This window comes from Homalodisca vitripennis, chromosome 2 (assembly GCF_021130785.1).
Source record: "Homalodisca vitripennis isolate AUS2020 chromosome 2, UT_GWSS_2.1, whole genome shotgun sequence".
Lineage (NCBI taxonomy): Eukaryota > Metazoa > Arthropoda > Insecta > Hemiptera > Cicadellidae > Homalodisca > Homalodisca vitripennis.
The window spans coordinates 11,260,600-11,287,014 of record NC_060208.1 but is presented as its reverse complement, the minus strand read 5'-3'; the positions used below and the strand labels follow the sequence as shown (position 1 = coordinate 11,287,014).

The 26,415-nt window shown below is 35.9% G+C and overlaps 2 protein-coding genes across 4 annotated transcripts; one reads left to right on the top strand and one right to left on the bottom strand.

Annotated features, from left to right (window-relative positions):
• On the bottom strand, window positions 1–9,908 carry LOC124353555 (keratin-associated protein 10-7-like). 2 transcript variants are annotated; one of them, XM_046803446.1, is made up of 7 exons: window positions 9,676–9,905; window positions 8,464–8,649; window positions 5,923–6,108; window positions 5,066–5,251; window positions 1,789–1,850; window positions 1,172–1,280; window positions 1–300 (listed from the first exon to the last, which is right to left on the bottom strand). In XM_046803446.1, the coding sequence occupies exons 1-7, from the start codon at window positions 9,737–9,739 to the stop codon at window positions 65–67; spliced, it is 1,029 nt and encodes a 342-aa protein (XP_046659402.1). In that variant the 5' UTR covers window positions 9,740–9,905; the 3' UTR covers window positions 1–64. The 2 variants fall into 2 exon arrangements, with proteins under 2 accessions (XP_046659402.1, XP_046659403.1); XM_046803447.1 differs by lacking the exon at window positions 5,923–6,108 and having other exon boundaries at window positions 9,676–9,908.
• A 5,870-nt stretch (window positions 9,909–15,778) lies between these two features.
• Window positions 15,779–26,415, top strand: LOC124353554 (C-type lectin 37Db-like). 2 transcript variants are annotated; one of them, XM_046803444.1, is made up of 5 exons: window positions 15,779–15,929; window positions 23,726–23,908; window positions 24,519–24,580; window positions 25,260–25,368; window positions 26,121–26,415. In XM_046803444.1, the coding sequence occupies exons 1-5, from the start codon at window positions 15,830–15,832 to the stop codon at window positions 26,351–26,353; spliced, it is 687 nt and encodes a 228-aa protein (XP_046659400.1). In that variant the 5' UTR covers window positions 15,779–15,829; the 3' UTR covers window positions 26,354–26,415. The 2 variants fall into 2 exon arrangements, with proteins under 2 accessions (XP_046659400.1, XP_046659401.1); XM_046803445.1 differs by lacking the exon at window positions 15,779–15,929 and adding an exon at window positions 15,994–16,175.

The window sequence follows — 26,415 nt, the reverse complement described above, 5'->3', positions numbered from 1 at the left end:
TCCAAATTTACCCAAAAAATTTATTTTCTTTGATACATAAATATATATTTTTTACATCGATAACTTATTTCTCAAAATGTTCACATATTGGGTAGCTCAGTCCGACACACGTGACATCATTCCACACGTAGCCGGTTCTGTTCCTTTCGTGATATTGTACACACTTTTCATTGTTATTGATGTTATTGGGCTCTCCGGCTCCCCAGTCTACGAACGTAATGGGCAGCCCAGTAGAAAACCAAGTCCATTTTCCCAGCACGAAGCTGTTTCCGGACGTCCAGAACTGGTCATTTCGAATGCCTGCAAAGATTTATAATTGCTTGAATTAATAATACTTTTTGAAAGTTCAGAGTAAAACTGGATTTTACTATTACATTTACATAATTAAATACTGTGAGAGAAATATATTAAAATAAACGGCTTTTACCAAAACCATCAATATAACCATATCCAAACATTACTGCGGTTGGTGTGTAGTCTAACAAAATCTACACACAACGTAGCTATGGAAGGAAGGGGAGATTCAACTGAAATGTTAAATTTAGTTCCAGTTCTCCTTCCTTTTAATGGCGAATTGTCCAAGTAATAATTAATTGTTCAGTTACATTTAATGTTCAAATTTAATCCCTTTCTGCCATAGCTACGTTATGTGTAGAAAAACCCGGTTGCCCCGCCGTGCTATGAGATCGAGTCAGAAACACCTTAGTGCACCAGATGAGACAATGAGACTGCCACTTAACATATATTACACTGTATTGTTGTATCTTGTAGTTTAGGTGTCTTTGATGTCGAAACAATGTAAAGGCTCAATTTAAGCTTCTTCGTCAAAGACTTTATTTATGGATCTCTTTAGACGAACATGACTCCAGATTCCAGGAGTCAAGTCTGAGACAGCGTCAGATACAAGAGGCTGCAATAAAATAAAGGTGAACTGGAGCTAAATTTAACATTCAGACTAAGAGAATCCAACTAAAGCATGCATATGATTAGTTCTTGTGAATGTTGCACACTCAAAGTAATTTGCAGCTCCTAGGTTGAACATTACGAAGGGTTTCAATGTAAAAATCCATTTTACTTTACTTGATCTTTGTTTTTTTTTTTCACATTAAGTGGCGATCGCACATACGATCCACACCTATAAATACACATGAATAATTACCGCAAGACTTACCTGTTCTGGATATCTCTTCTTTGATTAAATTCATTTCTTCTTTGGATGTGATACTTGCCAATCTCTCGCCAATGGACAGACAGTGCAAAACTGCAGAGTACCAGTTAATCTAAAACAGTTGCACTCGATATTAATAACTAACCTCTATTGTCAGGCTTTCCTTGGTTTGTTGTAAAATCTAAAAAAGGTCAAAACAATATCCAACTATACATTGTTAGGTTATGTTCATTTATCTTCATTTAATTGTATATTTTTGTAAAATATATTTTGGGAATAAATAATTCTTTGACGTTTCATAGTACATAAAATACTTTAACTTTGTTTTAAGAAGGGATTTAATCTTTCAAAATGTGCGAGCTGTGTCCATGATAATATCTAGTTTAGGATAAAGTTACCGTTACAACAACAATGATGGACTAAAAATGCATTAGGCCTACGTCATTCTTCCTCTCCTGCCCTCGGTAAAATATCATAACCTAACCTAACCTAATAAATAAACTCAAAACTAACAAAAACAGAACGTGGAATAGATGCCCAAAATTAAGACATGATTTGTTATGAAAGTGAATCCAGATGGTTTTAATAACTACTACACTACAATACAAACCACAAATTACCTTTTGAGCACTGTGAACTCTGTAAACCTTTCTGGTGGGGGGTGTGCAACTCTCTGGAGGGTCTGGGACATGAAACAATAATGAAGTATGACACAGTGTTACATTCATTGAATAAAACACTTGTAATGTTTGGAATTGAAATAAAATAAATACAATTTAAAAACATTAATGCGTTAGCGATTACAAAATAAATTTGTAATATTTATAATTTCTTAATTATATGCGATTTGAACTAAAAATTGAACTCAAATTAAAAAAATAATTATGCCCTTTAACTTTTTTTGTTTAATATAGAATGACGTACGCAACACGAGATGTGTTTGTTGGATAAGACTTTGTTGGTGATACAATTCATGTTTTTATTAAAAGTATTATGAAAAAATTCCAGATTTGTACCATTAAAAACAAAATGTTTTTATTATGCCTTCCCATAATAACGAATAGAGTTAAAAAAAACACACACACAATTTATACACATCGGTCGGGTAGGTAACTCAATGAAGGTATACTTTATAGATTAAATTTTGGTTCGTTTCTTAATTATATGATAAAAGTTGCATGCATGTTAAATAGGCGATAAGTTCTGCCTAAATATCCTAAATGAAAATGTATGACAAGACAACAATAATGGCTTTGAATATCAATTTCTTTTAACCTATTCCAGAAAAACGAATATCTGTGCTTTTTTTTGCGTTGGGGTATTGGGGTGGATTCACAGATCCTCACACGTCAACCTGAGCTTATTGTGTGCCCCTTTGATGTTAGAGGGGTAAGCCTATCTTTGTGCCCTTAATTAGGCTAAGAAGCTTTTCCCCGATATTAGCATCTGGTTCGTCGCCTGGTTGTTTATCACCGAAAAGAGCCCTTCTCCTTGCTCCCAATCTCTCACAGTCCAGTATTATGTGTTTTGCAGTCTCTTCAGACTTATTGCAGAGTCTACACTCCGAGTCCTCATTTCGTAAACCTAGAGTGTTTAGGTGTTTCCTGAAGTGGCCGTGTCCAGTGATCAAGGCAATCACTTGCTTAACCTGATCCCTGCCCAGCCCCATCAGCCATCTGGTGAAGCCGGTGGATTTTGATCGCCGCGACCTCTCTGTAGGTAGCCTTGAATGTGCTACCAGAGGCCTCGGGATCGTGGGCTTCCGGCTTTTGGGTTACCCTCCTAGCCTTCTTTGCGGGCCCCTCAGCGGAGGGTGGGGTGGCCAAGGTGCCTCTGGGGCGTTTGGCCGACCCCTCCCCCGCCTTGGTGCCCGCAGTTGGGCCCGGAGTTGAGACCTCCTGCCGTTCTAGGTTCTTTTTCCCCCTCCTCCACTTGGAAGGGTCAAAAGCTTCACCCTTTTCAAGAAGTTTAGCCTTTAGTGCTTCTCTCCTTTGAGCAGTGGTGAGATTAGGCCTCTTCATTCTGAGGTTGCCGAGTTGCTCTGTGGCATCATCCAGCGTACCTGTAGACATGGGAGTGCTTGGGCTGTTGAGGAGCTGATCTTCTATATCTTGAAAGGCTTTTGCTTCCTCAGCGCTTGTACTACCTTCCTCAGATAAAGCCTTACCATGTATGGGAGCTTCAGTGTGCATTGGAACCTCCTGTGTTCCTGAGGCACTTTGTTGAGGAGAAGGTAGGGATGTTGGCATAACAACCTCTTGAGTTGTGTTACCAGGTGATGGTGTATGCGAGGTAGCTTCAGGAGCTACCTCAGCAGGAAGAGGTAGGTTAGAAACAGCTTCAGGAGCTGTTTCAAGGGTTGGTTGGTTTTGGTTTTTGTTTTTGTTTTTCATCATGATGTTCCCACGAGTAGCTAGGGAATGGAAGGTCGACCCAGACAGAGCCCCGCATGTCTGGGTAAGCTGCTTTAAACTGGAGGGTCGCCGGTATCCAGAGTCCGCATAGTACAAACTGGTTTGCCACCAGCCATTCAGCCCTGGCCTATGCTGTTCCACCGTGGCTTGGCCCCTAGTGGGAGAAATGAAAGGAAAACTAAATCGAAGGGTTGAGGAAGTTTACCTCAGATAGAAGAGAGTGAAGAAGAAAGATAGGCTGACACATAGAAAAGTGTGCCAGCCATAGGCCTCCAGAACAAGAAGAGAAGGGATCTGGAGCATTAGCTAGGGTACCTCGGGGTCGCCACTACCCGTACGGCCTCGAAAGTAAGACCGCCCCTGAGGTGGTGCTTACAATTATTATAATACATGCACAGAACGCATATAAAAGGCAAGATATTGGTATTTAATCTATTTACTTTGCTACGTAATGATCAAAACTCTTAATTTTGTCAACGTGTATAAATCCAGTACAATAACAGTATGCTTGCAATTTTGCCTCCAATAAATCCAATATTCATTTCATATACACCTTAAGAATTTTTAGCGCAATCCAGATAGAGGGTTCGTTACGTTAAAAAAATTCCAGGTTCGATGAATGAATACGAGATGCAATATGGATGTTTGCTTTCTCCCCGATAACTGTACTATTTTTGGACTCCTTTGTCAAGAAAAGGTGCCCACTTTAATGCGTACTACTTCTTTATTAAGCCTTGGCGCTTAAAATATGTTTTACCGCAAATTATGATTTTCCGTTCACTATTTATTCAAAAGCCGCGTTTTCCTGAAATGGGAATAAACACTTTACTGGGTTCCAAAACCATCGTCCTTCACATTAAGAATATTTTACAAAAATATATTATAGTGCCAAAATGAAACCTACAAATCCATTGTGTATTTTTTGTCTAAAGTTTGTATTTTGCGATGGAAGGATTGTGAAGGAAACAAGATTTTCCGGACATTTGCATCGTTCAGTAACACAAAAATCAGTGACACTACGTTTCGAGATCTGCAATCTGATCTCTTCTTCATGTAAATAACTGACCTAACATATAATTACAAAGTAGGTTAAAATTGAAAAAAACTAGGTTCATATTATTATTAAAACTGAATTAAACAATACATGTCACAATAGGTCTGCATTCGCCGGCCAACCATCTACAACTGATGGTTTAGTTACGATAATTAATGTTGTGTTTAGTTTTTTATTAAGTGCATGTTTTAGAGTTAGTGAAGTTGACCTACAACATGGTGGTTGTGATTCCTGACTTACGTGTGCCACGACACTCTGGCATTTTTTGTTTATTTAAACCTAGTTTGTAATCATGTGTTAGGTTAGATTTACCTGAAGAAGAGAATAGATTGCAGATCTCGAAACGTAGTGTTATTGATTTTATATAGCACTGAATGATGGCAAATGTCTGGAATAATCCTGTTTCCTTCATTATGTATTCGTACTCACCCTGAGGCAAACAAGCAGTGAAAGGGTCGCCGGTGTAGCCCGAAGGGCAGGCGCACGAAGGGATGTGGAACCTCACTTGGCAGATGGAGTTGAAGCCACAAGCGCCGACACAAGGATCTTCACATCTCTGACCAACACAAGCACGATCGAGCGGGCAGTGGTCGTTAGCCGTGCACTGCGGCTGTACTGAACATCGGTGTGTACTATAATTGTAATGTATAATTGTCGCAATCTAAACAAACAACCATTACTTTTCAGGTGGTTGTGTTTAAGCTTTTAGCAGCCTCTGGCCGTTCATCGTGGTTGTGTTATAACGCCTATTTTTTGAAATGAAAGTGATTTAAACCTATCAAAGAAAGATTATTACTAAAAGATATAATATACCAATCAATTTAAATTAAAGTAGCTATGGTTGGAAGAGTTGATTCTTAGTGAATATTGAGTTTGGCTCCAGTTCACCTTCCTCTTGTGTAGCATCTAGAATCTGACGCTGTCGCAAACTTTTACTCAGACTGGAATCTGGAATCATGTTCGTCTGAAGATATTCAACAAAATTGTAGATGATAAGCTCAAAACAAACTCTACATCGTTTCGACATTGTAGACACATTGACTACATTTATAGTGTAATCTATGTGAAGAGGTATTATCATTGTCTCATCAGGTGCACACTCGAGATTATGTATCTCATCTGAAGAACAAGACTCCAGATATCAGGAGTCAAGACTGTGACAGCGTCAGATTTAAGAAGCTGCACTACGAGGAAGGTGAACTGAAGCTAAACTCGACATACACAAATGATAATCATTGCAATATAAATATTTTATCTCCGCGGAGCTCACTACTGTATGTACTTACCTTGTGGAAAGCAGGCTGTCAAAGGGTCCCCGGTGTAGCCTGAAGGGCAGACGCACGTAGGGATGTGGAACCTCACGTTGCAGGTGGAGTTTGAGCCACAAGTGCCTACACAAGGATCTTCACATCTCTGGCCAACACAAGTGCGATCGAGCGGGCAGTGGTCATTGGCTGTGCACTGCGGCTGTACTGAACATCGGTGTGTGCTATAATTGTAATGTATAATTGTCGCAATCTAAACAAACAACCATTACTTTTCAGGTGGTTGTGTTTTCTGATATTTATATAACAGCATATTCATTTTGTTCAAAAATTACCTTTTTTCTTAATTTTCTCGTCGCCATCTTGGTTGCCCATAAGATGATTTAAATACACAATGAATTTTATTTTCACATTTTTAAAATACAATTGCTAATGTTATTATTATTTTTATTAATATTATGAATGTATATTGCACTGCCATACAGTCCAGAGACATTAAAATTTTGTTAATAGGTCTTCGCGAAGTTGGTAAATCCAGTAAATATTTTTACCTAGCATATAAACAAGAAAGCGAAATAACAAAACCATGTTAACCATAAAACTTAACTAAATAATAATAATTAGATAATTTATTAAACATTGTTTTACATAATTAATACATTTATATAATCATAGTAAAGGTGTATCACAATTCAACTTATTTATGTCATGTTTTATTTATTATTTACGTTATTAGTCTGGTTGATTATACGTCCAGACTAATATACATGTATATGGATGATACAATAATTCTACATAAGCACTGAGATGATTAAGTTCATTTTTATTTTATCAATATGTGTTTGACTGTATGTGAAATTAATTTCATTAAACACATATGATTTAAACTTATCCTATAATATTATACCTGAAGCTGTATCATACAGATCGTAGTATGGTGCTCGCAATACAGAAAATTACTTCATATATCGAACTGAAATAATTTAATACTTTAAGCACAATTCAAATAAAATTTATCTATCTGTAGGTTTGGACATCTTCCGTAATGAATATTATGCTTATACGTTGCATAACATAACTTTTTTTAACTGCAAGTAGGCTACGACTATTATTTGATTTCACACGTAATTATTAATTAAAAACAAATATTTAAATAACAGCTGTGTTTTTGTCTGTTATGCATGAATAAGGATTCTTCACAGTCACGAGATTCCGTACTTGATGTAGAATTACTAAATGAATATATGATTTTTTCGTAATTATCATCATAGTATTTAGGACAGATTACCATCCAAGTAAGAGTTTCTTTTGGCGCCGTTTCGTGACTATGAAAGTCCGAGTTCGATTGGAGAGTTAACATCTTAATTTTTAAATATTACGTACACTAAATTCACTATGAGTTTAAATACACAAGTTTTAAATCCATCCTTAACCCTAACAATCCAAAATTTCGGATTCTAATTGTTGTTTGTCATGATCTATTATTAAACAAGACAATGTAAGAATAACTTAATTGATGACTAATATACCCTTAAAATGAATTATTACTTGACGGTCAGCAATTCAAGACTCTTTTAGAATTTTCTCTTATTTACGAATTTCTCCTTGAAATTATCTCTTCAAAAAACCGAATTTCAATGTAATGAAAGTGATTTAAACATATTAAAGAACCATTATTACTAAAAAAACAATATACCAATAAATTTAAATTAACGTAGTTATGGTTGGAAGAGTTGATTCTTTCTGAATGTTGAGTTTGGCTCAGTTCACCTTCCTCTTGTGTAGCATATAGAATCTGGCGCTGTCACAAACCTTTACTGAGACTAGAATCTGGGGGTCTTTTTCGTTTAAGGGCCAGCACCTTACTAACATACTATACCTGACTGACAGTGCATTTAATCGCTTTTTTTTTTTTTTTTTTTTTTTTTATTAGTTCGTAGGGCAGTAGTCCAGGTACTACTTCTAGTATAAACTCGTCTTATCAGTTATAAACACGCGCCGCTTATCTTTTGCCTGTAATGAAACCCGCGTTAGTTCTGTCTACTTTTTCTTGTTCAATAAAGCGTGGTGAGTTGATCTGGGCTTGGTCTTTGCAAGCTCGAGTTATTTTTTTTTTCCAAAAGAGCAAGCAGCGCAAAGCGCTGCGCAGCGGGCAAGCATCGCGTGATCTGTTTTGAATAGGCAAGCTAGGGTCTTTTGTGCTGGCCCTTAAACGAAAAAGACCCGAATCTGGAATCTTGTTAGTCTGAAAATATTCAACAAAAGTTGGAGATGATAAGCTCAAAATGAACTCTACAACGTTGCGACCTCAAAGACACATAGGCTGTATAATACAGTGTAATCTATATCAAGAGGTTATTATCATTGTTTCATCAGGTGCACAATGAAGATTATGGATCTCTTCAGACGAGTCTGAACAAGTCCGTAACAGCGTCAGATTCAAGAAGCTGCACTACGAGGAAGGTGAACTGGAGCTAAACTCAACATACACAATATGAATCGATGATATAGTTGCAATATAAATATTCTATCCCCGCAAAGCTCAATACTGTATTTACTTACCCTGTGGAAAGCAAGCTGTCAACGGGTCCCCGGTGAAGCCTGAAGGGCAGGCGCACGAAGGGATGTGGAACCTCACGTGGCAAGTGGAGTTTGAGCCACAAGTGCCTAAACAAGGATCTTCACATCTCTGGGCAACACAAGCGTGATCCAGCGGGCAGTGGTCATTGTTCGCACATTGCGGTATGACTGGACATATGATTGCTTAGATATTTGATTTTATATACATTATAAAATAGTTGTTAATCATGCTAGTTATCTCTTAGTAACGCGCTTTTCTGATACAATGACCGATCTTACAGCAGCGAAAACTATAACTAATTTAAATTCCAAAACATTTCCAATTACCTCGGAGGCAATGTTAAAGAATAAGTCTACTAAAGAATTTTCAAAAGAGAACAGAGGATAACACACGGACATAGACTAACTGACTACGTGATTCTCCCCTCTCCTCACCTATCCAAACTAAAGATAGAAAAATCCGTTTCCATAAGTAATTATCCTATTTTTATTAATATTTTGTTTACACATTATTTTTATTTAATCTGTTTACTTTCTCTACATTATCGATAATCATCAGAATTCCTAATTGATATCCATAAGTTATTCTACATCAGATAACTTTTTTCAATTACATTTCTATCTAATTAATCTACTCACTGCTCGAAATAAAACTGCCAATCCTAACAATTTCAACACAAGTCTACGCACAAGCCATTGAGGCCCATGTAGGCTTTTTTCCTATTGTTTTTTTATACAGAAATTAAGTAGCAAAATAATTCATTCATTATTGCTGAGTTAATTAGGTATATTCTTATTTCGATGTATGGATTTATTGCTTTGTTGTATAGGGGTTTTTAATATTATTTAGCATTCAATTATTTAATGTTAACTATTTAGAATTGTTTTACTAGATTATTATTGTATATTGTATTACCATTTGATATCAAAATGCTAAATTTGTTTTCTTTTTTCAATATAAAATATTTACTTCTGTTTCTTTTTTTTTCAGTAATTTGTAGAAATAAATGTGATTTTTATTTGATTTGATAATATGTTGCGGCTCGATTAAGAATATGAAATAAAGAAATAACTCTCATACTTAACGTTCCAGACACAATTACAAAATATTTAACGTACTTCAAAATCGAAATTTATTGAATAACTTGAGTTTAGATCAGTAGCCATGTGATAAAATGGTGAAAATAAACTTACATACGCTGTTGCCTTGACCGCGTATTGCAGCAACTAAACACAATAGCACAAACAGGATTAGCATGGCTACAATTAACGAACAGTAACCAGCTACTGAACTACGCAGTACTTTTCCCTCTGTGACCTCGCTATATCTCGAGTGACCCTGCGATTGTTAAAATAAACTTGCAGAATTGTTAATAGCCTTTTCTTCGCGTTTAAATCTAATGTTTGTTTGTAGTTATTGCTGAAAAGAAAATACCTGATACGATACTTTCGCCTTAGTGGAGGAACAATATGAACACAAATCAGCGAAATATAATATCAAGTAATGAATGACGTATTACATTTCTGTGAAATTATAGTTCAAAGAGCATGGATAAGATACAGGAAAGTTGCGCAATGCATGAAGTTTTATGTAGTGGTTAGGCTTAGATAGAACACTCGGTTCATGAGCTGGGTATGAGTTTCAAAATTGTCAATAATTTTAGTTACAGATCTTTAAGGCAACCTGCTGAGAGGAAAATAGAAACAACTAGCTGTTTCCCACGGCTTCGCACGCTTTTCGTAAGATTTGCTCATGTATAAGCATTAAAGTGAATTATATTTCCAATGTCGATGTAGAGTTTGTCTTGTTGCCACGATCAAGAAAATCTGTCAAAAGTGTATGGTTATAGCCATTTTACACGCACATGTGCTTTATTCTAAAGTGGTTTAACACTCAAGCGTTAGTTCAACCACACATTTATTTTAAAAGCAAATATACATTATAAATTAGCGCCTTCAAATAGTAAATTGTCAATATTCAAAATTGTAAATAATTTTAGTTACAGATCTTTAAGGCAACCTGCTGAGAGGAAAATAGAAACAACTAGCTGTTTCCCACGGCTTCGCACGCTTTTCGTAAGATTTGCATTAAAGTGAATTATATTTCCAATGTCGATGTAGAGTTTAGCGCCTTCAAATAGTATTTGTTATTTAATATACGTAACTGTCTCGTAATTACAGTTTATTATCTGCAGGCGCTTTGATAACTGTAACATTTTGTAGCGCCACCTGGTGGTGAGTAACATCAATACGCATAGCATATATTTATACCTTCTACGTGGAAAAATACATATACGTACATATGACGAACATGATTCCAGATTCTAGTCTGAGTAAAGTTTGCGACAGCGTCAGATTCTAGATACAAGAGGAAGTTGAACTGGAGCCAAACTCAATATTCAAAAATGATCAACCCTTCCAACCATAGGTACATTATTTAAAACTTATTGGTATATTATATCTGTTAGTAACAATGTTTCTTTAACAGGTTTAAATCACTTCCATTTCATTGAAATTTGATTTTTGAAAGGACAATTTCAAAAGGAAATTTGAAAATAAGAAGAAATTCTAAAAGAGTCTTGAATTGCTAACCGTCAACACATGCTTCTTCTGAAGTGTATATTAGTCATCAATTAAGTTATTCTTACATTCTTGTGTTAAATAGTAAATCATGATAAACAACAATCAGTATCCAAAATTCTGGATTGTTAGGGTTAACGATAAATTTAAAACTTGTGTATTCAAACTCATAGTGAATTTAGTGCACTTAATATTTAAAAAGTAATATGTAAACTCTCCAACCGAGCTCGAACTTTTATAGTAACGAAACGGCGTCAAAAGAAACTCGTACCTGGATGGTGATCTTTCCTAATTACTATGATGATAATTAGGAGTTCATATATTCAAACACCATTTGGTAATTCTACAGCAAGTACTGGATCTCGTGACATTGACTAATCATTATTCACATAATAGACAAAAATGCGGTTTATATTTAAAATGTTTTATTTAAAAATTAATATTTACATGTTAAATCAATTAATAGTGTATATAATATATATTGATATATTATTTCACGAGGAATTATAGGCTAGGCATTTATTCTTGGAGGCATTATGAAATCAGACAAAAAATGATGATAAGTATTTTGGTTTTGTCAAAAGAAGAATCCACAGAAACGTCACCTTTAAATCCAAAGACTGTGAAGGTATTTCAATTTTTGTCCCGATAATGTGATAAGCTCTTCCTCTTCTGTCAATTACTTCTTCAAATATTAAAAAAATATAGTATAGGGTAAACTATACAGTCATTGGCACTTTAAGATGCTATTCCTTACGTCTGTTCAATATTTTGTTCTCAGACACATGAAAACATATATTTTGTTAATATTGATTGGTTTTTGGCTTTATACTTTCTTTTTACATTCACAATAAATTTAAAAAGTAAATATTTATGTTATGTGGAAGTGGAAATATTTATTTTGTTATTATGTTACATAATTATAGTGATTGGCACCTAATTCACAGTTATTGGCATTCTGTTTGACAGTCATTGGCACACTTTCATATTTTGCTAAAATAAGAGTGAGGCAATGAAATCATGCACACAACTTACTCTAAAATGTATAATGTGTATATACAACTATTGAATACAATAATTATGATTGCATAAGTAGAAAGTTTAAAAAAAATATTACTTCTATAGCCTATATTGTGACGTTAAAATTCAAATAAACTAGACAATAATAGTTTGCCCTTCTACAACATCTTAATAAAACCATTAAATGTTTAATTCGTTGGCAATTTCATTTCCAAAGTCCAAACAGATGTTGCATACAAACACAGGATCATGTTGATCAAGGTCCTCTCTGTTTTGTATACATTTTATATGATACAGTCTATCACACATGTCACATTCAACAGGTTGGGAGACTTCTTCGTCTTTGAAGTTAGTCCCACAACTGTAGCACAATCCATTTTTTGTTACAGGAAACAACTTTTTCCCCACAGACTTAGGCTTATGTGATACAGACGGTCCGTTATCAACATCAATTGACTTTTCAACTTTGACTTTCCCACATAATTGATCTTCATAATTTTTCTTCTTAACAGAAATCTTACTATGTTGTTTAGTAGAGTTTCCTTTCTGGGCTTTACTTAAATTCTTTTCTTCTCGTAGTCTTTTCCTTTCTGCCTTGGCTCTTTCTTCTTTTGCCTTTTTTTCTTCCTTTTCTTCATAAATTATTTTCCATTTCTTCGAAGAAACAACGTAAGGTACTCTTTCTGTTTTTCTTTTGCCTTTTCTGGTTGGAGTTTCGGGCCACACGAGAACATCAGCCAAAGCTGGACCACTGCTTCCAGATGCTTGGGCAATGCCTTGTGAAGCATGTAGCGCAACACGTGAACCTTCACTTAACTTTTTCTCGGGTGTTGTATAGTTATGGTCAAGTTTTACATTTACATTGTTGTACATTGTTTCACATTTTGATTGTTGAAGATATGTGGTGTCATTTTTTAATGCATTGGCACTGACATCTGGTGCAGGTAAATTAATTTCAGGATCATAGTTTTGTTGTTTTTGTAACATCAGTTGTGTGGCATCTTTGACAATAGGCCTATCTGGCACACATACATCAGTGACAGTTTTTGGAGAGTGTGGATTTAGTTCCATGACAGCATGTGGCGAACCAAATTTTTGAGGTTGCTTATTTCTGGAAAACTCCTCCCACACTCGATATAGTGTGAAAAACAGTGGAGGTTCATTATTTTCCGACACAACTTTCTCTATATTGCGGAATTTTTCTATCATTTCGTCTCCTACAATCCCTTCGAATTGATCCAAGGTAACTACATCTTTACCGCTTAATGGTACAATTTTCATTTGGGTTTTACCAAGACACTTTGTATAGTCAATTGAGTTGCAGTTCCAAGGAAACAAGCCACAGGCTCTAAATCCGTTAGTAAGTGTTTGAGGCTTGACCTCGTCCACTACATGTTTCAGGATTGGTGCAACATTCTCCTTAGTTAAAGCGTCTGTCGGGTGGTTACTACGCCAATTAAACACTGCCTTTTTCCAGCCTGACTTGATTGGTCTAAATGCAGCAACATCTGCTGGCTGCATTATTCTGGTAGCGTTTGGGTATAGGGCTATCAGTATTATTTGCAACTCAGAACACAGTTGGCTTAGCTGATAGGAAAGATGGCTCTTATGCCCATCTACAAAAAGGATAACTGGCCGTGTGATATTGTTTTTTTCAAGGTGTGCATTAAAAACATTACCGATGTACTCATAAAAGACTTCGGATTTCATCCATCCAGTGTTCGAATGACCAATACCCCAAGAGTCTGGTACAGAATTTACAATTGTTGATGGTAATCTATGGTACGGATAGATTAACATCGGTGGAACAATTCGCCCACAAGCAGAAAAAGAAAACATCACAGTAATGGCGGCTTTTGAATTTCCCTTGTCAATTTCATAAACATTTTTTGATCCTGTGGGAGCTAAAACTTTAGAACCCTTTGGACACAGTAGGAAATTTGTCTCATCGCCATTAAAAACACGAGTCGGGTCTTTCAAAACGTCCACCGCATTTTCTTCTTTCAAAATGTCTTCTATAGTTTTAAACCAATTTTTAATATCGTTTTCGCTGACGCATGAGCTTGCAGAAGTTACTCCTTCGGGAGTCCTTAAGGATAGGTTAGGGTGCCTTTTTAAAAATGCTTGATACCAACCGAGGCCTGGAAGATTGTTTTTAAAAGGATTAGGTCTTTCATTTTGTATTAAGAATTCTTGAACGCTCAGTTGCAAATCTTCTTTCCGTCGTGGGAAACCTTTCCGACAGCAGTCATTGATCCATTTTTCAAGTGTATCCTCTTCTTCCTTCGTCAGTACAGGTGGAGGACCAAGTTGTGTTTTTGAAAACTTGTCACTAAGCCGAAACTGAATAGTTGACCGAGGAACACCATGCTTTTTTGCTGCAGCCTTTTTGGTCATTCCATTTCTAACATCTTGTAAAGCTGCCTCAAGAGAATCGGCTTTGTAAGAGAATTTAGGCATAATTTGAACTCCGTTGGTGATCTGAAAAGAAAAAAGTTATTTATTGGCATGCCAATATCTATACATTGACATAGTGCCAATCACTGCTAGGTTACAGTGATTGGCATGCCAACGAGAAATATATATGTGTGCCAATGACTGTTTCAAATTGAGTTGTTAAACAATAACAATATTCATAAAAAGCCCATTGTTTTTATACTTCGAAAGATGTTATTTTGGCTTAAAATAAACAATCTCTTAAATACATAGTCATTGGCACTCCCTGCCGATGACTATATTTCATAATTTTTAAACATACAGTCATTGGCACCCCCTTTGCAGGTTTGATTTTGAGGTTATTTAACTTAAAACCTATCAAAAATGGTTTCAACTCTTTCTACATTACAGCTATCATTGTCTTAGTTGCAAAGATTTATCTTATCAAAGGGAAAATAACATAGTACAGAGAAGCAACTCTAAAGGAATTCACAAGAAGATCAACAGAAAAAGCTTACCTATACTAAAAATAATTTTTCCAGACACCACGTGCAGTCTATCTGCAAACATCACAATACCAATTGGGGAGAACTGTTAAGAGTATCTAATGAACTATGTTGGCATTCAATGCTGCCAACCTAAATCTTGTAATGAACAAAATAATTACAAAGTGCCAATGACTGTACTAGTGCCAATGACTGTATGGTTTACCCTATTCAGCGAAATCGATATCAAATCGAATTAGTTTGTTTGCGCTGATTAACCATTTTCGTTCATACATTCTTTTGCTTTCGAGCTCAATGTTAAGCCAATTTCAAAATCTAATACAATATCACCTGAAAACGTCATCAATCACATTGAGAGTGCCAAATCATTTAAGTTCTTGTTCAGTAGTCTTTGGCAGTTTTATGCAAGTACTTGAAATAAATATAAAAGCTTAAAATTAATTTAATGCGCGATTTAATCTTCTAATACTAAATATTTACGTGTAATTATGTACGTATCAGACTGGTCGTAGATAAAAAAAATACAAATATCAGTCTGGTAAAAGAACGTATTATAGTCCTAACATCTGGTAACCTATAAAAGCTGGAATATTCGTCTTATATGTTCAGAAGACATTGATTAGCTGGCGTAATTTGTTTTCTGATGCTCATATGTCCATCTGAGTGGAAAATCCAAATCCAAGTTATAATTTAGTCTTGAACAGTAATTCCTCTTTAACAATTTGGGATGCACGGGATAAACTAATATGATAACCCTGATAACCCCATTGTATTGAACTTGGAAAGTTCGCTCACGTCATTTAGTCATGAGTGCCTCAGATGTGAACTTCGCCTTGTTAGGAGTTTTGTGGTTCTGTTTGATTGTTCATGTCACCTGTGCCTCTGACCAAAGTGACAGCTCTTTGGGTGAGTACTTTACGTTAAGCTGTGATCTGATGTCTTTAAGTTGATGCAATAGATTTTGGGCTGAGTAATTTTAAAAAATCTTCATTCACAATCTTTCAAGGTACCCTTCTTGAATACAGAGAAATAAGAAACACATTTTTGGATCACGTCACGAGGAATTATAGACCTATGAAGTAGTCATTTTGGGCTATTTTATAATCAGGCACAATTGAAAACTGCTGATGATAAACATTTCTCATTTTTACAGTAAGTATGAGATATATAAGCTGAGGGATTAATTAATATTTTTGAATTAAAAATATGTGTTACTCCCTTTGGGAGTATGATATCTAAAATTTGGAGTTATTTAATTTAAGAAACGTATTTATATAGAATCTGTGTTGATTAAACTTTTAATTTATGTAGACCAATTACTAGATGAATTGAGCATAAAATATGTCTTACAAATTTCTAAGAGAACGCATGCAAAACATGAAATAGTTCACTACTTCTTCAGAAACTGCCAGATCTAGGGTTCACGAAGATGGGGGGATATATATATATATATATATATATATATATATATATATATATATATATATATATATATATACAGGGTGTACATAAAGTCCTGCACGGGTATAATATTTTCTGAACGATAACAGATAAACAAACAAGATTTGGTACATCAATACTACACCTAAAAATCTACTTTTTGAAGGAACTATCATTTTTCTGTAATATCATGGGGACGTCCCGCAAGGAGTCAGAAGGAAATCTTAAATAGGAGCATAGTTCAATATGGACATCATTTTAAAGGGCTTATCTAGCAGAGTTAAATGCCGCAAACCGCACTCAAAAAGATTGATCCATTACAAAATGGCGGCTGTTCAAAGGTTTTACTTGGTTACATTTTATTAGTAGCCATAACCCCAGTAAAGCAAAACTGCAACCAAAAAAATACTGCAGCTAACTACTACATTATGCTTGTCAGTTGTACAGAAGTGAATTATGACATTAGTTATCCTCAAGGGTTACAAATTTGGTCCTAATATATTGATAACGGGGAAAATCTGATAACAGTAACAATTAGAAATCTCTTATCTTTGGGTCGCAGTTAGGACTTTCCTATTAGCCAGTCTATTCATAGTAGGCTATTCTAGTTTTCTTGTTTTAGTAGTGCTGTCCATCCATTTTATCAGTGCGCTTTAGTACAAAAGAGTTTGTCTCATTGCTTGTAGTTCTTCAATTACACCATGTCGCTTGACGAACGTGAACGTATAACACTTCTTATGATGGTTGGTTGGGGAAATAACAAACGATCACACGAGGAAGCATGCCATTTATTTAATGACTACTTTCACGAGAGGCAGCCAATTTCTAGAACAACTGTAGGGAGAACTGTTCAACACTTTATGGAAACAGGAAGTGTTTCCGATCGTCATAGGTCGCTGAGATTTCTAATTGTTACTGTTATCAGGTTTTCCCCGTTATCAATATATTAGGACCAAATTTGTAACCCTTGAGGGTAACTAATATCATAATTCACTTCTGTACAACTGACAAGCATAATGTAGTAGTTAGCTGCAGTATTTTTTTGGTTGCAGTTTTGCTTTACTGGGGTTATGGCTACTAATAAAATGTAATCAACTAAAACCTTTGAACAGCTGCCATTTTGTAATGGATCAATCTTTTTGAGTGCGGTTTACTGCATTTAACTCTGCTAGATAAGCCCTTTAAAATGATGTCCATATTGACCTATGCTCCTATTTAAGATTTCCTTCTGACTCCTTGCGGGACGTCCCCATGATATTACAGAAAACTGATAGTTCCTTCAAAAAGTAGATTTTTAGGTGTAGTATTGATGTACCAAATCTTGTTTATTTATCTGTTATCGTTCAGAAAATATTATACCCGTGCAGGACTTTATGTACACCCTGTATATATATCTAATATACTATACAGCCGCATGTGTAACTGACTCACTGACTGATATATAGATACAAATTCTAACATAGTTCTAGAAGTGCTGGAAACTTGAAATTTGGCACGCAGGTTCCTTTCACAATATGACTGGGAGAAAAGTCTGAAAACCGGACTTTTTTACTTTTAAACCCCTCAAAAAAATTCCTCAAAAATCGCGCATTCTTTACCCCTGCAGGCATTTCTTGTAAGCCTGATAGCGGGTGAACCGTTGGAGCTAGCTCCAATCTGACGAAAAATCGTTAGTCAGGAATGAAGTGAACTACAAAAAAGGTCCAGTGACTTTTTGCTATATCTTCCATGGTTAAGCGATAAAACGCTCGAACATTTGACATTCCAGAGATTTTTTCGCTTAAAGTAATGTTTCGAGCCCGATAGCGGCCGAACGGTAGACCGTAGCTCAAATCTGATTGACCCATCAAATTAGCAAATTACGTGATCTACAGAAAAGGTTCAGTAACTTTTTGCCCTATCTGCATTGGTTTGGCCGAAAAACGTGATTAAGTTCAATTTTTTTGTAATTTTCACGTGAAAACTTTGTTTTTGGAGTCGATAGCGGTGAAAAAATTGGTCGGAGGTCAAAATAAAACAAAGGGTGGATTTAGGAAATAATATTATCTACAATAAAGGTCAAGTGACTTTTTACTATATCTCCATTAGTTTGACCGCAAAACACGATTACATTAAAATATTTTGAAATTTTCGCCTACAAATTTACATTCCGGGCTTGATAGCGGCTAAACGGCTGGTCGTAGGTCAAACCAATTTTCAATGGAATTTAGAAAACAGCGCGATCAACAATAAAGGTTTTGTGACATTTTGCCCTATCCCCAATGGTTTGGCCGCATTACGCGTTTTAAAGTATCGATTTTACAAGTTTTACGTGAGATATTGTTTTCTGGGCTCCGTTGCAGACAAAACCTTAGGTTTAGGGCAAATTAAAAATTTTATTTTAATACAAAATAATACGATCTACAAAAAAGGTCCAGTGGTCTGTTACCCTATCTTCCATGGTTTAGCCGTAAAAACGTGATTATGTTGAAAATTTCACTTAAAAACTTACCTTCCGGGCTCGATTATGGCCGAACCGTTGGCCCTAGCTTAAATGTAAAATTTTTTGTAACTAGCTATTGATAGGATCTACAAATAAGGTTCAGCAGCTTTATATATTTTATCTTTCCGTAAGCCTGGTAAATGCTCTAAAAGGCAAATTCTTTGTCGTCAATTTTAGGGGTTTTAAATCTTGCAACTATAAAGTGCGATTCATGCTGGTTCCAGATTGACCTTGTATTAACACGTTAACGAGTGACTAAAACCCCCCTCCACATCGGGAGTTGGCTGAGCGTTAGTGAAACTTCAAAAGTAGATAGGGACAGAGTTTTTTATTACGTTCACAGACACAACACCCTCTAAAATAGGCCCACGTGTGTCATTAACCCCTTGTAACATTAACCCCCCCCCCGGGAATTTGTTCATATGACCAGGTAATATCCTGACTAAATTAAACCCCCTGATGTCTTAACCCCCAGTAACATTAAACCCCCCTAGGGAATTTCCTGGCATGACCTCATATTCGAATTTTACCAATCACCAAATCCCTTAACCCCCCCCCCCTGGGAAGTTCCTGGTATGACCAGATAACCCCCTGATGTCTTAACCCCCGGTAACGTTACAACCCCCCCCCAGGGAATTTTCTGGCATGACCTCATGTCCGAATTTTACCAGTCACCAAATCTCTTAACCCCCCTGGGAAGTTCCTGGTATGACCAGATAACCCCCTGGTGTCTTATCCCCCGGTAACGTTAACCCCTCCAGGGAATTTCTGACATGATCTCATGTGATTTTAACAACCACCAAATCTCTCTTATCCCCAAATTTGCAAGCGTACATCACATTTACCAAACACCAAACCTTTAACCACCCCCGGGAATTTCCTGGAATGACCAGATAACTTCCTGAGTAAATTAAACCTCCTGGTAACATTAAACCCCCCTAGGGAATTTCCCGGTATGCCTCACATCGGAATTTTAAAAAACCACCGATTCTCTCTTATCCCCGAATTTGGCTAACACCCAAAAGGGGGCCTGGGGGCGTAGCCCCCAGCGAGCCGAAGGCGAGTATATATATATATAAACAGATGGGACAGATAACTGATTCCCGGTACGTTGAGTCGAAGTGGAATGGGCCAGCGGGCTGCTTATCGCAGAAAACGATGATGCTCATGCCATCTAGCGGTCAGAGTTTGCATACTGTTGCAATCTCAACCTTAGGCCTAATGGGTGATACATCCATATATGATGATGAGATGCGGCAATCGTTCTCCAGAAAAGAATGAATTTAAGACATCCAGATAACTTCAGAATCTGGGTCGAACGTGAATGCATGTTATAATAATACTCACTCTTCTGTACGATATGCCTTAGTAGCAATAGCCTACAAAGTTGTGATTAGCCTAAGTGATCAGCTTGGTTGCCGTCAGTTACTACATTAATTACTTAATGCAATCGGTCAATATTACTTAACATAGTACATTTAGTCACCGCTAGTAACCATACTACACCTAATTCGCCCAACGTATTGTTTTCTCAGCCAAAAGCAGATATTCTAAATTGAAATCGTCCGAAAGTCTGAATTTACTAATATTGGAGCCATTTTGTCTTTTTCACGGATTATTTTGACCTGCAAGTAGCAACTTATAATTTTGAAAATTTGCATTTAAATTTATAACAAACTGATAAACCTAAAATAAAATCCTAAATATATTATAAATGGGAAAGTACTTTTGTTTTGTTTTGTTTTAATGCGTAAACTACTCAACCAAGATTACTGAAATGTTACAGGACATTCTTGCGGTTCCTGGGATGAATATAGGCCTATTATTTCGAAAATCCCTCCGGGCTAGGCCCCATGGTCTATAAAATAGTGAAAAATCCCATCTTGGTCTCTAAAGTTGTGTATTATTAATTGAATGAGTCTGTAAAATGTAATCAATCAACCGTTCTGTGTAAGCAATGTTTATTATTTTCAATTTGTTTACATTTTAGTAGGTAATTTTTTTTTAGTAACTAACCGTAATTTTTAGATTTCAGCGATTAGATAAGTAATCTACCTTAGAAAATGTCCTAAAACTTAAGATAGCCATTTGAAGCAGTCGACAATAATTATTCTGGATGAAAGTTCGCTGGACTGTTGTTTTGAACTAATGTAATAATTCCAGATCAAAATTTTCTAAAATATCTTAAAACTTTTACTATGAATTTAAACACTAATATGAAACCTGTCTTAGTTCTTTTTTTGACAGAAGTAGACTTTACTGAGCTGTGTTATATATTTTTCTGATCTTAAGAAAAACCAAATCAACTATGGAACAAAACATACTAAGAATTGAGAAAATTATAATGGCCATTATTGTAAAATTTTTTTCGTTTTTCTTGATCGTAGCAACTAAGCAAACTCAAAATTTGCGTCTGAAATATAATTCACACGAACCAGCAATGGTCATACATGTAGTACAACGCCTACTAAATTGCGTGTAACTGCTAGCAGTGGAGATATGAAACAACGTACTCCTACTACACATTTATGACTTATGTAACCTATCTAATTTCTCAGAGCTGTGTATGTATACATGTTTTCTTGATCGATGAGGGCAAACTCAGCTTGGAACAAGAACACAAAGACCGGAATAAATTAAAAATTACCATAAATACACTCTTTTAGCATATTTTGTGATAGTGGCAAAAAGGCAAACTCAACATTGGCGTCGGAATATAATTCACTCGAACCAGCAGTTTTCATAAAGTAGGTGCAAAATTGCGTGCGAAGCTGCGGGTAACTGCTAGTAATGCATATTTCCTAACCCAAAGTCGCGGCCATTAAAAACTTTGTATTAGAATAACACTTAAAGAGGGCTAATTGTATTAAAGTATACAAGAATAATTACTTTTAGATACGTTGCAACCAATGTCACAATATTTCATTTACGAAGGTTGGGCGAAGATTAAAGAAGATTTGCCATTTATTGTTGTTGCCACAAGGTTGACTATTGGTAGCTGGTTGCATAACCTATCTCAGAGCCTGCTGTTGGGCGCAGACGATTACTACAACTTCCTCCGTTCATCTATTATGTTGTCGTTTTCCGTTCTTTATCTTTAAAACAATTATATGCAAGCGATTTATTTTTAAAAGGGTGACTTGCATAAAAATTTTTCTACACAGGTACTGATATTATTTTATATTTCACTGTAAACGTGTTTATTCTACTCCGTTTATTCTCTATTTTATCAGCTGTGTGGATCGTGTCTCGTTCGTGCTATTTTATTTACACTGCAGCTACTTACCTTTACTACAAGTATATCGTATATCTTTGTGTTTAGGCCTATACAAGCTTAAAATATTAATTGAATGTAAATCTAAACGTATTCAGGGAGCTTGCTTTATGGTGTGAGGTTATCCTCTAAGTGGTCAGGGAATAGAGCGAGCGGGCGAGTGCCGAGCAGTGGTGGGGATACTGAGAGAGGGTGGCATCACAGGGGCGGAGGGATATATTACTCCACCCTGCGAGAACTAAAATCGTCCAGCGTCTTTCTGTAAGCAGTTTACCTATAATAGGACTATGTTAAGGCCTGAGCTTTATTATTAAACCATACCCAGCTGATAATGAATTTTGATTGCTCTTCTCGCCTTCTTATCATAAGACTTTTTGGATGTACGGCTTCTTTGGGTCTCACCTCAAGTTTTCAAAAGGCTGGAAAAAAGAGTTTCTTCTTTTTCTTCAGATAATGTCCTCTTCGGTTTTTCTTGATCCTTGTATAGCATCACCACCTCTATCAGAAGCATCGTTATCCATGTTCTCTAAAACTTTCACTAACACTCAGGTATACCTGTACAGTGAAGATCAACAGACCAGGTTCGACATACTTTACGGCTGAAAGTACTCGTTTGTTTACTTGGAACTAAGTATGAACATGTTTTCTTGATGTACAGTCAACTCTTTGCTTAATATATTCTTTTGTGCAAAACATTTGATCAAAATTGTGATAGCACTTTGACACCTTTTGCTTCTTTGGGGAAACAAAATTTTTTATCTTTTATAAAACGTAATAATGTATTCGCTGTGTCGGGTTTAAAATTTAGAAAATTAAAATTTGCAAACAGAATAGTGTAATGCTACTCAACCACAAATTAAATTTCAACAAACCAGTGTCATCGGTTTGGTCAAGTATTATAGGTTTGAATATAATCTTACCAAAATTGATACTACAATTGTTATGGTATTTTACAAAATATCTTATATAACATAAAATATTTATAAATAACGAGCCAATATCCAATGCCGTTAAAATTTATTTTTGTTTTCTGAAAAAACATTGTTTCAGTAAACAATCACACATAAATTATAAACAATTTTTATAATGGGTGGCATTTTTTATGGTACAATGCCTGATTTAATGAATGTACGGCCGTCAGTTTGGTTTCCAGCAGTGTTATAGTCAGAGCGGCTATACAATATGTAAAAGCACACGAGGCCTACACACAAAAAGAATTTTCACGACTTTTCCTTTTTCAAACTCAGGGTATTCTAAAATTAAGTACTACGCCAAAATTTCAGAATTGATTTCTTACGCTAACCCAGTAGAATCTTCTTCACAACGCATATCAGATAATAGAAAATTGTTAACAATACATAATTCATACCTATATTCCCATATCAAGTAGAAACTTTGATGGGGGAAGTGTAGAAAGTTGGAGACCTATGAGGCTTTTGAAGAACATTTCATTGGCTTCATAAGACGAAGAAACATGAAAACTTACTAATTTATACTTTGTAATAGCTCTACCTCAATGCATTTCCAACGTCGATTGTGGTGAAAAACTCGCTTGTATCGACCTAAAATGTCAAGATCCATGTCCTGGACCCTGCCATGGTAACGTCACCTGTGAGGTCCTTGATCATGTACCGTACTGTTCCTGCAAGCCTGGCTTCTCCGGCAGCCCCTTCACTAGCTGTCAGCGAGGTGGGTAGGAACATATTATATTTGTTTAATGTTTATAAAAATTACACATTCCTTTATTTGAAGTTTATTTTTATGATGGTAGGATTGTAAAGGAAACACGATTTTCTTGACATTTGCAGTAACACTACGTTTCGACATTTGTAATATGATCTCTTGTTCAGGTAAATCACTTCAGGTGACCAAGCATTCAGACATAGGTGGTTGGTCAGCGAATGCAGACTTATTGTGACCTGCATTCTGTAGTTCAGTTTTGATAATTAGTATTGTGTTTTGCTTTTTTTTATTAAACGCATGTTTTAGAGTTAGTGAAGTTGACACACAACATGGTGGTTGTGATTCCTGACTTACACCTGTCACAACGCTCTGGTATGGTTTGTTTGTTTGAACCTAGTTTGTATTATGTCTTAGGTTAGTAATTTACCTGAAGAGGAGAAATAAACTGAGGAAGGTAACTCTTATTTGATAATCCAAAGTTGTTCTAAAATTCCTTTCTCAGTATTTTACACCAACGTACGCCATTTTGGCACTAAATGAGATGCTAAGTTTCCTTACAACATTAGTTCTATACTAAAGCGGTTAACATATTCTCATTAGCAAACATCCGTTTCAGCTTCACCAGGAAACTGTTCAACAACTGGTATAAAAGTGTACAAGGTGGAGCGTTTCATTAAGGTAAGCCACCCTGAGGTACGTGTGAAACACCATCCTTAAAATTAATTAATGGTGATTTTAGAATTTAGTTGAAATCGAATCCTGACAAAAATAAAAAGGTCAACGATTAAAGAATGTCTTATTTTACTAAGCGAAGTTAAGGCTAAGAGGACCAACGGTTTAAAGGTGACTTCCGAACCACCACTAATGGCCGGGCAGGCGGGCTGCTTACAAGGACAGGATCGCTCAGCGGTCACTCATCCAAGCAGCAGCCACGCTCGACGTTGCTTGATTCGGTTATCTTGCGATAACCGCCGTACTCGATACACTGCGCCATTGGCTGAAAATCTTGTTCGCACATATATTTACAATAATTATTATAACAGATCCAAATCTGAAGGTGTGTTGTAATCAACCCCAGTCAGCCAAATGTTGTGCGTGCCAAAATGTAAAGCTGAACAAGACTGCTTTACTGTATTTGGATGGTCTTTCCCGATTTGTATTTCAAGTTGTCTCGTTCTCAATTGTACTGTCTTACCACATTACTCATAATTTTAGTATAGAGCTGCAATAAGTGTGTTAAAATAACATTGTACCTTCTAGGTCATAAACACACTGTATTACGTAGCTTTATAAGTCAGTATCTAATGGAAGATAAAATACTGTATTGGTCAATAGTTGTATTATTCTCTCTGTACAGGTCAACTGGTTTGCTGCGATAGTTCATTGCCAGTCACACGGGTGGAGGTTAGCTACAATAGATTCCAAGGAGGAGAATGACTTGATCAAAGAAGAAATCCGTAAAACAAGTATGGCAATTGCATAAATTAGTAGTTATTGAAAACAATAGGAACCATAAAGTAAAGTCTTCAAAAAAAAACGTCCCAGGGTTTAATCTCTTTCCCGCAAATTAATCGCTATAGTCCAATTAGTTTACCGTTCTGGTATCATTCCTAATTGTAGAAAAGTTTGCTGATTTTATCGTTCAGTGTATTTATTCCATTCGCTACTTTATTCAATACATAAAACGTACTGTAGTCCTCAACAATTGTTATGCAAAAGATAAGAACTTTATAATAAAGTGTTACGATGATTATTTTCAAAACAAACTTAAACTTACAACTAGTAATGCTGTTAGGATTACAACCAAACAATGTAATGTTATAAATCAGCTGATTAGAGCAGCTAAAGTTAAAACAGCTAATATTGTGAATGTTGAGTTTAGCTTCTTCTTAGTGCACCATCTGGAGTCTGTGCTGGCACAGACTTGACTCCTGGAATTTGTAGTCATGTACGTCTGAATGGATCCAAAAAATTCAGCTACGAGGATTATGAAGGAGGTCAAATTAATGAGACCATTTGATGAAATTTGACTGTTGGAATAATATGTGTGATCTTACTGTATACAAACATTTTGGATACTTAAAAAAAATGTATATACTAAATTTAGTAAGATCGTAAATTAAAATCACTAGTTTTTGTATTACGAAATATTTTTAAAATTTTAGATGACAATATAAGAAATAATATTAACGACCAATAAGTAATTGTTTGTTTACAGGAATACGAAATAATCGGTTCTGGACTTCCGGTACAAATTATGCCCATGGACATTGGATCTGGATGGTTTCTGGGATGCCCCTGCCAGAGAGTACGGACTGGGAGCCTGGTGAACCTAACAATGCTGGGGATGAACACTGTATCGAGTTCTATGAGAAGAATGGAAACGGCTACATGTGGAATGATAGAGGTTGTTTCGATGAGATATATCCGATATGTGAATCTTTTGAATAGGATCATTATGATAAGTCTGCTTTTTATTTTGGTTAGGAATTACAAATTTGTTACCTTTCAAA